At 34.0% G+C, this 13,819-nt stretch overlaps 1 protein-coding gene across 2 annotated transcripts in view; it reads left to right on the top strand.

Annotated features, from left to right (window-relative positions):
- The first annotated feature begins 254 nt into the window (after nucleotides 1-254).
- Nucleotides 255-13,819, top strand: part of LOC144964314 (transformation/transcription domain-associated protein-like) — a 104,051-nt gene continuing 90,486 nt past the window's right edge. The window contains exons 1-16 of one of the 2 annotated variants that reach the window (XM_078898415.1): nucleotides 255-398; nucleotides 678-824; nucleotides 1,330-1,379; nucleotides 2,152-2,262; nucleotides 2,979-3,083; nucleotides 3,745-3,828; nucleotides 4,713-4,907; nucleotides 6,139-6,305; nucleotides 7,177-7,273; nucleotides 7,693-7,831; nucleotides 9,293-9,371; nucleotides 9,867-10,071; nucleotides 10,525-10,616; nucleotides 11,507-11,579; nucleotides 12,637-12,750; nucleotides 13,194-13,314. In XM_078898415.1, the coding sequence (XP_078754541.1) occupies nucleotides 731-824; nucleotides 1,330-1,379; nucleotides 2,152-2,262; nucleotides 2,979-3,083; nucleotides 3,745-3,828; nucleotides 4,713-4,907; nucleotides 6,139-6,305; nucleotides 7,177-7,273; nucleotides 7,693-7,831; nucleotides 9,293-9,371; nucleotides 9,867-10,071; nucleotides 10,525-10,616; nucleotides 11,507-11,579; nucleotides 12,637-12,750; nucleotides 13,194-13,314 (1,726 nt within the window). In that variant the 5' untranslated portion in view covers nucleotides 255-398; nucleotides 678-730. Of the gene's footprint in view, nucleotides 399-677; nucleotides 825-1,329; nucleotides 1,380-2,151; nucleotides 2,263-2,978; nucleotides 3,084-3,744; nucleotides 3,829-4,712; nucleotides 4,908-6,138; nucleotides 6,306-7,176; nucleotides 7,274-7,692; nucleotides 7,832-9,292; nucleotides 9,372-9,866; nucleotides 10,072-10,524; nucleotides 10,617-11,506; nucleotides 11,580-12,636; nucleotides 12,751-13,193; nucleotides 13,333-13,819 lie in introns of both variants that reach the window. The other variant, XM_078898414.1, reaches the window with a different exon arrangement.

Genomic DNA, 13,819 nt, shown 5'->3' with positions numbered 1-13,819 from the left:
TATGATCGCGACAAACCGGCGAAACGCACACAGAAAACATTGATTGCCATATTGGCTGCAAAAGAACCAAAATCATATATACAAGAAAAATAAACAGATAAATAATGTATATTTTTTCATTTCGATAATAAATTATACAGTTTTAAGGTCATTCAAAATACAAAAAAATACAGCAATTTATATTGTCGTAGGTTGGGTTGATAACATGGAAATTTTACTAAAATGTAATAGAATTGCTAGCTCTAAAAGAAATTAATTATCAGGTACTAATAGCCCAATGTCCTGGCAATGTTTGATATTTTCCAACCAAGAATCAAAACTTTTTGTTCTCAACTTCAGATTTTCAACTGTTTTTCAACACGAATGCAGTATTTCAAAGAAAAAAGACCACTTGAGCTGTAAATAAAATTACATTCGTTTTCATTTCGATATAATAGCAAAGAAATAAATGTATTTAGTGGGTTTTATCTCCAATGACCTAATCTCGATAACAAACTTCACCCGTACTCGTACCGAAAACATCAAAACAAACGTAATCTTATTGCCCCAAGCCCTATATTTTTTGCCGATTTTTTATATGCCCTTCTTACTCCATGACTAGACACTCGATGTATTATTATTCTAAATAATCTTTATTTTTCTTATGATAAAATTGTGATATGATGTCTTGTTTCCAGTGTCTCCGTCTGAAGTGAAGCTGGATTGTTCACAAGAAAAAACATAATCCACCATGGTTGGCTCTTCACTCAGTCCAGAGGATGCTGCAGTTCAGCTGCAAGCTTTCAAAACATACGTGCAGCTTATTGCTGATTTAACACCAGGAAGTATGAATGCGTTCCTTTCTTTATCATTTAAAAATAATAGAGAAGCTTCAATTTAATTTCATTGAATTAAATTGATTTCATTCAATTTTTTAAAATTCTCAGCACTCCAAGCAGCAGCATTTGCATGAGTTACTGATTGAATTTTACTTAATTAAAAATTGAATCTATTAAAAAAATAATGAAGACTGATTAAGAATAAGCTCCAGTTAATCCTCTGTGATAGTGAACAGTTTTACTTTTACTCTTACGCGGACAATAGTAGAATAAAAAGATTAGAAAGAATTGGGTCTTTTGTATCAAGGTGAAAAATCTCTCTGTATAACCATAACCATCATTTAAAATTGATCCAAGAATAATGAAATGCTCATACCAAAGTTTATTCCCACATCACTCAAAGTTAAAGAAGCAAAAATCTTTTTCTCAATGGAGGAATAGTTGATTGTGTCAAACAACATGTCCATTTTACCATCTTAATGACTGGATTTTTGTCTCAAATTATTTTCAGTTGTTGAAAAGAAACTGAAGGCAGCTCAAGCACTCAGTGAGAGTTTTGAGGTAATGTATTGGGCTGAAGCTTCTTATATCGTTGGTGGGACTTACCAGATATTTATTTAGTAGTTTCCAAACATCAGATCAGCTCCAAAACCCCTGTTTTCAGATTTTGAATCCCAGATGAAGAACCGCTCAAAACACTTCATCATCACTTCTACAGCCACCATCACAGTCACTACCAACCTCATCATCATCATCATTATTTTCATAATCGATTTCATCATCATCATCATCATCATCATCATCATCATCATCATCATCATCATCATCATCATCATCACCATCATCATCATCATTTTTACACATATCATCGTTGATTTTGCATATCATGGTAAGCGACAAATTTCTTATACTATCGTATCAGCAAAAAAGTGTCGACACTGTATTGTGAATATTAAGGAATTTATAATATATTGGATGTGCTAAAAACATGATTTTTCCCCAAATCCCCAATTAATTCTAGTTCTTTTATTAAATACACACAAAATATATAACATAATATAAATAATATATCATTAAAATGACCAAATGCCACTAACAATAGTACGTGAAATCAACAACAATTTGTCTTTCATTTTAATTTTTCTCTCAGCTTTATACCTTTTATTTTTTATTTTTATATTTTGATAAATATCAGTAACCAAGAACAAAACCATAAAGTTAACAGCAGTGGAATGAGCTCAAAATAGAATTGTGAGGAAATCGGGCAAATCATAGATCAATTAATTCTATTTTTTATTTCATATGCCATGTGTTAATTTGATTTTTTTTTCAGAGTGTGGTGGCTTTACCTCAGTATCCTCAATTTCTGGCTGAATTGATGCGAGTTTTCTTGAAGATTCTAGATGAAGGCGAGCCTCAATTTATTGCTGAACAAAATATTCAGGTATATATTTCATCAAGAGTAACATTAAATTAGCATATTAAAATTGACATGTTTTAGTATGGTATAAATTATCTCTGCAATCTTTGATTACAAATAATAATTGCATTAGCATTGTCTTTCACATGTTTCAAAATGATCTACAATGGTTTGGACGGTGTCGTTTGACCTCCTGTGGTAGGTGGACAGGTCACTCTGTATCTTCTATCACCTCATATGTTTTCCTTATATCAGGCTGTTTTCTGTCTTTGTCTGGGAGTTGGATTACTTTGTTTTGTCTTGGCTCTGGCTGGAGTCCTTGGTTGAGAGGGAAACAGTTGTACAGTATCAGCTTTGGGATGAAAATCATTTCTCTATTATGTACTGTAATATATATATATATATTTTTTTTTTTGAATATCATAATATTTTGTAAGCATTTGAGAGAGTTTCTCTCAGCAGGATCTTGTTCCTGTGTCTGGATGGGACTTTAACCTTTAGGTGATCTCAAACTAAGCACATTGATACGTTGCTCTTGGAATCTACTTTTGTTTCCTATTTGAACCAGTCCCCTTTGTCTTACTTTTGTACATCTAAAATTTTTGATTTTCCCATTTTCCCTCTTGTAACTGGTGCTTAAATGAACTAAAAGTGTTGCAAGCGCTATAAAAATCTTAAAAACAAGCAAGCAAATTATCTCCAATTGCCTTACAATTATTTAATTCCTCTTTGATTTTCAGCAACTGCGCAAACTGTTACTTGAGATAATTCACAGAATACCAAGCAATGATCACCTTAAAAAATATGTGCAACAAATTCTTACTCTCATGTTCCGCCTTCTCAAGGTGAGTGTTGAGTTTCCTATTTTAAAAAGATTATTATTTTTAAAGATGTTAGCGTGAAATATATGGCATAAAAATTTTGCATGCGTCACAGGATGTATTTCTTTATTTTAGGGTTTCTGTAAAAGAATGAAAGTTAAAATCATTTACTATTTATGATGACACATTCATGTGAGATGTAGAGAACTTCACCTTTACTTGTTACATAAAGAGTTTTGATTAGGTTCAAAATGCTTTTCAGGAGTATTAATTATCACGTAATGCAGAATTTGCACCAGTCATTGTGCTGAGCTTCAAATGACTTTAAGCTTAAAACTTTCAGGACTAGAAGCTAGAGAAAGCCAGTCTTCATACTTTACACCATTGAATTTCTTGAATTCTGAAGTGGATATTATAATTTATGAAATAAAATGTTTGATTTACTCTGCTGAAATCAGATGAAAAGGAGTTTTTGGCTTTAGGCAAATAGATGATAATGTTCCATTTGTTCCATGTAAATTTAGTTTCATATACCCTAATTTGGGAAACAATTTAACATATGGAGGCATTTGGAGCATGGAAAAAATGTTACAATGAAATGTAATTATATCAATGTGTTGATTATCAATTAATCAGTCTTGAAATAAGATATTTAGAAATTTCTTTGGACACATTTCTTTTTCAGATTGAAAATGAGGACAATGTTCTTGTTTGTATTCGGATCATTCTGGAGCTTCACAAACAGTACCGACCCCAGATGACAGAGGAGGTGAGTAGTGCTATATGTATGGCCTTCATTATATTTGGATGTAGTAATGGACCAGTCTGTCATGGTGAAAGACCATTGTGTCAGCTTCATCACCACAACTTCATCATCCTCATTACCGCTACCATCACTGCTCTCACACTTCTACTGCTATCACCGTATCTTCATCATCAGTGTCACAACTGCCACATCATGATCACTGCTACCACCACCTTAGCATTAAGACTTAAACCACAGTATTGTCATTACTACTCCTTCCATCACAAAATAAATTATCACTACCAAAACCACCATAACATCATCATCGCTAATGCTACTTTCACCACAGCATCATTATTAGCACTTCAGTCACAACATCCCTGCAACTACTATCACAATCACCTCAGCATCACAGCTACTTCTACCACTACCTTGTAACAACTACTACCTCCACTACCACCACCATCACAGCATTACCACAGCATCGCAGTATAATAATTAGCACTATCAACACAACAGCATCATCATTATCCCTACCTCAAATTTGACAGCATCATTATTTCCATACCAAACATCCCTATGACCATTACCACCACTACAATATCTTCATTTTTTAACATTTTAACTTTTTATTCAGTATCAATCTTGGAAAATTATCTGGATGAGAGTGTGTCCATATAAGATACAAAGACACCTTTTTATTTTTCTTTGCTGAAATTGTCTTTTTAATTTTTCACCTTTGAATGGTCATTGTGAGGTGACATTTGAATAGATATGCTGTTTTTGATTTATTTTATTAGCTATCTTTTCTGTCTATTAGTTATTTTTAAAAAAACTTTTCACAAATGTCATTTTTGTGCAATGATATTTGTTCTTAATACATTTTTGTATGTTCTTTTGTTTTGTAGATAACAGAGTTTATGAAATTTGTGAAAGGGATTTACAGTAATTTGCCAAACCACTTGCCTCGTATCTTCGAGCCACGGTCTCAGAAAAAAGTGAAAGATCTCTCTGACATAAATGTTGAAGTTTGGCTTCAAGATATTTTCACAGTCACAACTGTGCTCACAGACAAGAAGAATGCTGAAAATCAAAGTGTTCAGGTATTTTTTTTTACATCTTTCTAAGTTTCATTCAGATTCATCGAGCCATCTTACAAAATTTCTCCTATCTTTTCTATATATATATATATTTTTTTTTTCTATAATTTTTTCTTCTTCTGTGTTTACATTGCTGTTTATTTAGATTATTATTTTAAAATTAAAATAAGATTAAGACTTAATCTTTAATTGCGAAATATTAAATGAATTATGTTCTATTTTTAAAAAATAAATTAAGGGCCAAATATGGACATTTCGTTCTGTTAAGAGTTATAATAGTGAAATTTATTCTTTACTTTGCTGATCCCTCAATTGGTTGGCAATTGTCCTTTTTTAACAATCAAAAATAGAATTCAGGGACATTCTTAATTTTTATTATGATGTCAAATGGATCAGATACACTTAGTTCATCAAGGGTTCATATTATGTTCATAACACATTATTTGCATCTATAACCCATAGAGGCCAACTGTCCCGATAAAAGTTTGACTGTCCCAATTTGGCAATCTGAGGAAAATTAAAAGAGAAAAGATATTGGACTGTTTATGTGTATGGAAGTGACCATTGCATGTCACAGGATTATGCTTTTTTGACTAGCAAATTAAAACAAGGAAAAGAAAAGGCTCAAAATCTAGATTTCATTATATAATAGTCCAAACATACTGCTGTTTTGGGTCATGACGGTACTGCACTTTAGAGTGTTCTGTTTCAGCTCTTTGAATAGTTGGCCACTATGATATTTTTCCAGAACATGTCCTCAAATTATTTCGTAGACTAGTTGACGACTCATAGTGACATTATTTCACATATTTGTGATCAAGCTGTAAGTAGCTGTCAAGTAAATGACATTTAATACCAACAGCCTGTTTACATTAGACTGCAACGATTGTCGTATTGTGTGTTATCCATTTCAAACAAGTCATTTCTGGTTGGGGTCCTTTGACCTCCCACGGTGGGCAGGAGGTCACCTGCTTTGTCTTCTATTCTCTTATATCTGTTTTTTTAAGTTTCTTTCTGTCTTTGTATTTGGAATCTGATTTCTTAGATTTGCCCTGACTCTTGGCTGAGAGAGAAACAGATAGTGTTAGTATCTCATTTTAATCCTTTTTACTGGTGCTGATATGACCTAAATGTGTTGCAAGTGCTGCAAAACCCTTAAAAACAAACAAACAAACATTGTCATGTTTTAAGTTCTCCTTTGCAAACAAGTCATTTGTATGTTTTTTTTTTCCAGTACAACATCATTCCAATGGGAATTCAGAGTCTGAAAGTGTTGGCTGAGTTGCCGATCATTGTGGTGTTGATGTACCAAGTATGTAAACAGCAAGTACAGAATGATATGGTCGAGTTCATACCTCTTATCATGAATACCATAACACTACAGCCGTCTGCTGCTCTCAGGTCTGTTGGGCATTCATTTCATTAAAAAATTTGAGATTTTATATGAGCACAGTATCCACTAAATATGCTCAAAGTACTTTATAAAGGGTCCCTAGCCAACAGCAACACTTAACATGTTGGACGAATCGTGATGCCTACAACTACAAGGCGATAATCCTTTTTTTTTCTGACAATAACAACACTGTTAACGGCTAGGTACTCATTTTACACCTGAGTATAATGAGAGAACGTAAGTAAAGAGCCTTTTCCAAAGACTCAACAATGCGCCTCTCAGAGCAGGTCTCAAACTCAGGACCTTCCAAACCGAAGGCGAGTGTCATACCACAAGGCCACATAGCCTCATTTATTATTTTGAGAGTTATCATAGGTTAAAAGGGGAGGAGAGGTTGTTGTCCAAAAGGCATGTTTTAAAAATAAATGTACTAATTCAAATTAAATATCTTTCAATGACTGAATGAATTTTCCTACAAAGACTTTTTTTTTCTTAAAAAAATAAAACAATCTTGAGTTTTTATTAAGCACAATTTCCACTAAATGTGCTCAAAGCGCTTTACATGGAGTCCTAGCCAACAGCAATACTTGACATGTAGGATGAGACATGACGCATTTTTTTTTAGACAGACAACACGCTGTTAACGATACGGTACTCATTTTACACTGAGTACGGTGAGCGAATCTGAGTAAAGAGTCTTTTCCAAGGACTCAACTTTGCACCGAGTGAGGCTCGACCTTCCGATCTGAAAGTGAGTGTCATACCACTAGACCACATAGCCGCATGATAAATCTTTTTAAATGATTAAGGTTGGTTGGCAATTCTGATAGTGTTTCATGACCCAAGATAACTTATGACCTGATTTTCAATAAATTTCAGAGCTAATCCATCGTTCAACAAGGAAGTGTTTGTCGATTTCATCGCAGCCCAGATCAAAACTCTCTCCTTTCTTGCATATATGATTAAAATTTATCAGGTAAATTTTGACATTCAATCATTTTTATTATTTTTGAAAGTTGATGTTATCAGTTATCAAAACGGTACCTTTAGTTTAGGTAACGAGTTCGATCACCCACCGCTGCGTTGTGTGGCCTTGAGCAAGTCACCTAGCCCTAGCTCACTTTGCGGCGCTGCACTGCGGCTGACGCCTGGGTTATTCCAGTCTTCCCTTGGAATAGACCCTAAAGACAAATTTCCCCTTGGGGATGAATAAAGGGAATTTTATTTTTATTTTTTATTTTTATTTTATTTTTCAGTCACAGTCTCAGATTCACATCACAAATCTGTGACTGAATCACACACTTCTCAGCAAGCGTTATTCAGACTGCGAGGCTTACTACTACTATCTTAATTTTTTTTAAATGTTGTTTTACTTCTTTCGTTATTGCTCTTTAGAGTGCGGTCAACAATCACTCCCAGCAAATGGTCCAAGGTCTGCTGGGCCTGATGTCCAACTGTCCCCAAGAAGTGGCTCACTTGAGGAAAGAACTTTTGATGGCTGCCAGGCATATTCTCTCAACAGATTTGAGAAATAGTAAGATTTTATCATCTTTTCAATGGGTAAAGGGTAAAGTGACTTCTCTAGATAAGTTACAAGATGTTGTGAAAGGTTTTGGCTACAAATTCAATTACAATTTTGTTCCCTATTTAAATGTCAGGTTTTAAGAAAATACTATTATTATTATTAGAATTCTTTATTAGAATTCTTTCCCAATGTTAAGAGTGGAAAATGGTTGATATCAATTTTAAGAAATTGATTGTATTTAAAATGATGAGAGGAACTAATAACTGGTATCGATTCAATACAAGTACTCCCACCTCATTGTCATAGTCTCCAACCGGAAGGTGAGACATAATCCCCTCTTAACATGATAGCATCTGTTTTTGATGGGATTTTATGAAACAGATTTTATTTTTCGATAGTATTAAAACGATGTCTTATCAATATTGTAATACACGCAAACCATCTTCATGTAAGTTGTAAACACCATGCAAAATTTGATGACGATTGGTCCTTTGGTTTCAGAGTCTTAATGTTACCAAAAAAAATAAATTTACCTAATCTATAATAAGATTCTTCTTCTTCTTCTTCTTCTTCTTCTTCTTCTTCTTCTTCTTCTTCTTCTTCTTCTTCTTCTTCTTCTCTTCTTCTTCTTCTTCTTCTTCTTCTTCTTCTTCTTCTTTTCTTCTTCTTCTTCTTCTTCCTTCTCTTCTTCTTCTTCTTCTTCTTCTTCTTCTTCTTCTTCTTCTTCTTCTTCTTCTTCTTCTTCTTCTTCTTCTTCTTCTTCTTCTTCTTCTTCTTCTTCTTCTTCTTCTTCTTCTTCTTCTTCTTCTTCTTCTTCTTCTTCTTCTTCTTCTTCTTCTTCTTCTTCTTCTTCTTTCTTCTTCTTCTTTTCTTCTTCTTCTCTCATTATTATTATTATTATTATTATTATTATTATTATTATTATTATTATTATTATTATTATTTATTATTATTATTATTATTATTATTATTATTATTATTATTATTGATTAGTTTGTTATTGGCATTGCTATTTAGTTTTGTTTCAGATCTTTTTATTTGTACATGTTGATTATATTCAACTTGGTTTGATGCTCATGGTTAACATCAGTAAAAAAAACCTGAGCAAAATGTGAGCATCCACTAAATGTGCTCAGAGTGCTTTACAAAGTGTTGCAAGCCAATAACAACACTAATCATGTAGGAAGAGACATATATGTGTGTAGACGCTATTATAATATGTATATATTTTTTGACAGAGACAATACAGTTACTGTCCAAGTTACTCATTTTGTACTTGAGTACAGTAAAAGAATGTGAGTAAAGAGACTTTGCCGCAAAACCACGTTGAATATAATTCCTTCTAATAATGCAGAGTACATTTGCCTGGGAAAGCCGTTTTATCAGTTTTTTCTGTTGTTGCTTTCCTTAAGTTTGCTTTCTTGTGCTATTTGCCAAACATTCAAACTTAAATTTTTTTTTTAATTTCAGAGTTTGTCCCGTGCATTGAAAAATTATTTGATGAAAACATTTTGATTGGATCAGGATGGACAACCCACGAATCTTTGAGGTTAGCATAAGTGTCTGAGATTTTTTAAAAGTCTTCAACTTCAAGGCTAACACAATTATTTATTTGAATTTTCCTTTATTTTAGTAGTCCATTGGTTTAATTTGCTATTCTTTAAAAATCGTTAAGATTGGATTCTCCAATTTTGGTATTTAACACGATGCCATTTTGTACAATCTTTTCATTTCTTTTCATGGTCATAGGATAACCTGGCTGTGTTCCATGTCCAACAAGAACGTGTTGTTTACTTTGTTCAATCACGTATGAGACCCATAAGGTTATTTCCCTAAAATAAGAAACAGTTTACACTTATTTATTTTAAAATATCCCAAGAAAGTAACTTCACCTCAGGAATGGAAAATACTGTTCATTATTTGTTGTAAGGGTAGACTTCTCACATAGTGAGATAGAGAATTTTAAATTGAAGACGTAATCAATAGAAAATCTAGTAAAATAATAAAGTCAAGTTTTATTGAACATTTTACTTTTCACTCTCAGGCCTTTGGCTTACAGTACCCTAGCAGATCTTGTTCACCACGTCAGAAACAATTTATCATTGAGGGATCTTTCTCTGGCTGTCAACTTGTTTTCCAAAAACGTCCACGACGACTCCCTGCCAAGCAGCATCCAAACCATGTCATGCAAGCTTCTGTTGAATCTGGTTGATTGCATTCGTACCAAGAGTGAGCAGGAAAATGGAAATGTATGTTAATTGTTTCGTCATTGTTTACTCATTCATCACTCTTATTCTTTGTAAAAAAAAATTGTTTTGAAAATTTTTGAAATTTATAGTTATTTATTGTCAAATAATTATAATTTGTAAAGCTTATAGATTTCGAAAACAACTCATTTTTCTGCATTTTGGACAATTTAATGATTGTGTCTTTTGTTAATAAGTGGTTTTGAAAACATTTGTACATATTAATTGACCCCCCCCCCCCCCACCCCGCCCCCCCACCCCAATTGTTGCTGATGTTACTGATCTCACTGATCTCATTTGCTTTGATCATGACCCTTGCTGTTCCTTATCTCGGAAGTTTTAGTTTAAGGGAATTTAGGAAATAAGATATTTTGGAAATGTTTGTGTGGGAGAATCAATATTGACTCGAACAACTGAACTGAAATGTAAATGTTATACAATTTTCAAATGTCACAGGGTAGAGAACTCTTGCTGAGAATGTCGGAAGTGTTCGTCATCAAGTTTAAAACCATTGCCAAGGTGCAACTTCCTTTATTACTCAGCAAATGGTAAGTTGCCATTTAATATCATCTTTATTGTGTTCTTTTCCTTTAGAATCCTGTTGAAAAAAGAGTAGTAAACTTTTACTGTAGTATTAGGAATAAATGTTGGCTATTGAACTATTGTTTCATTACCAACATTTTATTAATCTCTTTAAGATGTAACAAACTCGTGCTTCATTTACTTCTGGGTGGGGATCCTGACCTCCCATAGTGGGCAGGGAGGTACATGCTGTGTCTTCTATACTCCCCCCATACCATTTTCCAATTGTTTCCTGTCATTGTCTTGGAATGAGATTACTTAGTTTTGTCCTGACCCTGGCCGGAGTCCTTGGCTGGGAGGGAAACAGTCGAATGTATAGTTATAGTTTTGGGAGATGATATTTTTTTCCTTGTAAATCATTTCTCTGTTGTGCATTGTATTATGTTTAGTTTATGTATTATATATGATTTGTAAACATTTGAGTGTATTCCTCTTAGTTGGGACCTGTGCTTGTGTCTGGATGAGACTTTTAGGTGATCTCAAACTGAGTACACTGATAATGAGCTCTTGAAATCTACATCTGATCCCTATTTGTTCCCAGTTCCCCTTTGTCTGCCTTATTCTTGGATGCTTTAATTGTAATTCTAGACCTTTTACTATCCCATTTTCTTCCTTTTTACTTGCGCTGATATGACCTAAATGTGTTGCAAGCGCCGTAAAACCCTTAAAAACAAAAACAAAAACTTCATTTACTTTAAGATATACTTTACTGATCCTGAATAGAAATTATCATGTTACTCATCAATCATCATTACATTAGCAAAGAAAGCACTTCAGCACAGTGAGGTGACGACTGTTTATTAGTTTTTTCCTATTTTTTAAAATATACTTTTTATCTTTAAATTTCCATATAAAGCAACCCATCAAATGAGCCTTCCAAAATGGCAGATTCAAAGTCGACTCCTGCTCCTCCTCCAACTTCTGCTCAGGTTTGTTTTGTTACTATAATTTATTTAATACAGTATATCTAGAATTTTTTTACTAACCCATTTTTTCCCTTTTTAAGGGTGGGTGGCAAAGTGACAGAGTGGTTAAGGCATTGTACTGCGGCCCGGAATGTACTGGGTGCGAGCCCTGCTTCAGGCACTTTGTTTTTTTTTTCCTTGAGCAAGATTATTAACCCCTAATTTGCACACTTCGACAACATGGGTGATTCCTGTTGACATTGGACATCTTGTTTGATGAAATATCTATATTCCTTCATGGAATGCCTAGGCGACGATATCTTATGATGTCGTGGTGGAAGGGCATATTTTTTTTTTACTGGTGCTTAAAGTCCTTAAAAACAAACAACAAACAGTGAAACATTGAGTCACCTGTAACTTGTATTCCATGTGTAGAGGGGTCTGCCAGAAGCTGGGCCTCCAAGAGCTTGTTGTTGTATCGTCATAAAATGACAGCAATAATTCCCTTTTTAAGGCTTTCATCAATTGTGATATGTTGTCAAAGGCATTTGATGATCAAAATTTTTAAGTTCATGGCATATTTTTTTCAGTTCTTATCTCCTCATAGCTCATTTTACGGCTTTCTGTCTTTGTCTTGGAATGAGATTACTTGTTTTTTTCCTGGCCCTTGTCGAAGTCCTGGGCGGTATGGGAAACAGTCAAATATATAATTATAGTTTTGGGAGATGATATTTATTTCCTTGTAAATCATCTCTCTGCTGTGTACTATTATATTTTTTTTGTGTTGAATATATAATGATTTTAAAGTATTTAAGAGTATTCTTCTTAGTGCAATCTTCTGCTTATGTCTGGAGATGTTTAGGTGATCTCAAATTCAGTACACTGATAATGTGCACTTCGAATCTACACTTGTTCCCTATTTGAACAATTCTCCTTTGTCTTACTTTTTTTTCGTGTTCTTTTAATTGTAATTATAGACTTTTTTACTATCCCATTTTATTAATATTTACTGGCGTTGAAATAACCTAAATGTGTTGTAAACGTTAAAACCTTTAAAATCAACATTGTTTTGTTTTTTTAGGTGGCACAGCAACTGATAGCATCAGGAGATGGGAAGCTCCCAGAATCAATCAAGGATGAGAAACTTCAGTCATTGTTCACAACTAGTGTAGAGGCAAAAGACAAAGAGGATAAGGTAAGTTGTCAGATTGGTGTGAGTATATATGCACGCATGTGTGTGTGTGTGTGTGTGTGTGTGTGTGTGTGTGTGTGTGTGTGTGTGTTGGGGGGTTAAAAAGGTGAAATTTTTTTAATGGTTGCCAAAAAGGAGCTAAGTAGGAAAATTAATTGCACTCCTTTCCCTTCCCCCATTCCATTACCTTATACATGTGATATGTAGTTTTGCCAGCTGTGCCCGAATACTGTCTTTATGTGTTTGGTGGCAAAGTTGGTGATCATTTCGATACATAATTATCCATTGTTAAATTAAGAAATTCTTATTTTTTGTCTCAAATTCTTATTTTCCGACCTCCTGTTTCCACTTTTGGAATATGAAGGTTTGGCAGGTCTGCATGTTAAAGAGAATAGAGACATAAGAGTAAACACCTTTTAGAATAATTTTCCTTCATGTGTCCCCAGCCTTTGATGCGATTTGGAGTGATACCAAACCATAACAATCCCTACTCAGTGTCGGAATGTCGAAGTCTGATGAAGACCTTGGTGTGTGGAGTCAAGACCATTACTTGGGGGACTTTGAACTGTAAACCTCCTGGATCAGGTACTTACACCCTTGTGCAAATTAATTAGGACAGCAGTGATTTTACTTATAATGTCTAGTTAGTCGTCCTTTGGATTGGTTTAAATGGCACTGACCTGGATCAGTTGGGTTTCTACTCGTTTTTGCAGTTTTCTATCACACTCCTCGCACATTCGAGCACTTATCACGAATGTATTATTTTGAACAACCTCCGTTTTTTAAAATGTATCTTTCAGGCAGTCAGATGACAAGTGTGAATATGCATCATCTTCTTCTTTCGAAGCCATTTGTCGACATTCAAAATAGTGTTTTCTGATGGTCGCTCACCAGAAAATAGAGCAAATATCCTGACATTGACGAAAAAAATAACAATGAGTATTAGAGCTAATGCAACTGCTCTTAACATTAGCAAATCCACAGTGGGTTACATTTTAAAACAGCACAAAGCCACCGGCAGTGTCAGGTCAAAAAGGAAGGGTAACTGTGGTCAAAAAAAAAAAAGAAGAAA

Source organism: Berghia stephanieae, chromosome 2 (genome assembly GCF_034508935.2).
Source record: "Berghia stephanieae isolate SIO BIC M18660-M18661 chromosome 2, UCSD_Bste_1.3, whole genome shotgun sequence".
NCBI classification, from domain to species: Eukaryota; Metazoa; Mollusca; class Gastropoda; order Nudibranchia; family Aeolidiidae; genus Berghia; species Berghia stephanieae.
This window is presented reverse-complemented; position numbering and strand designations above follow the sequence as displayed.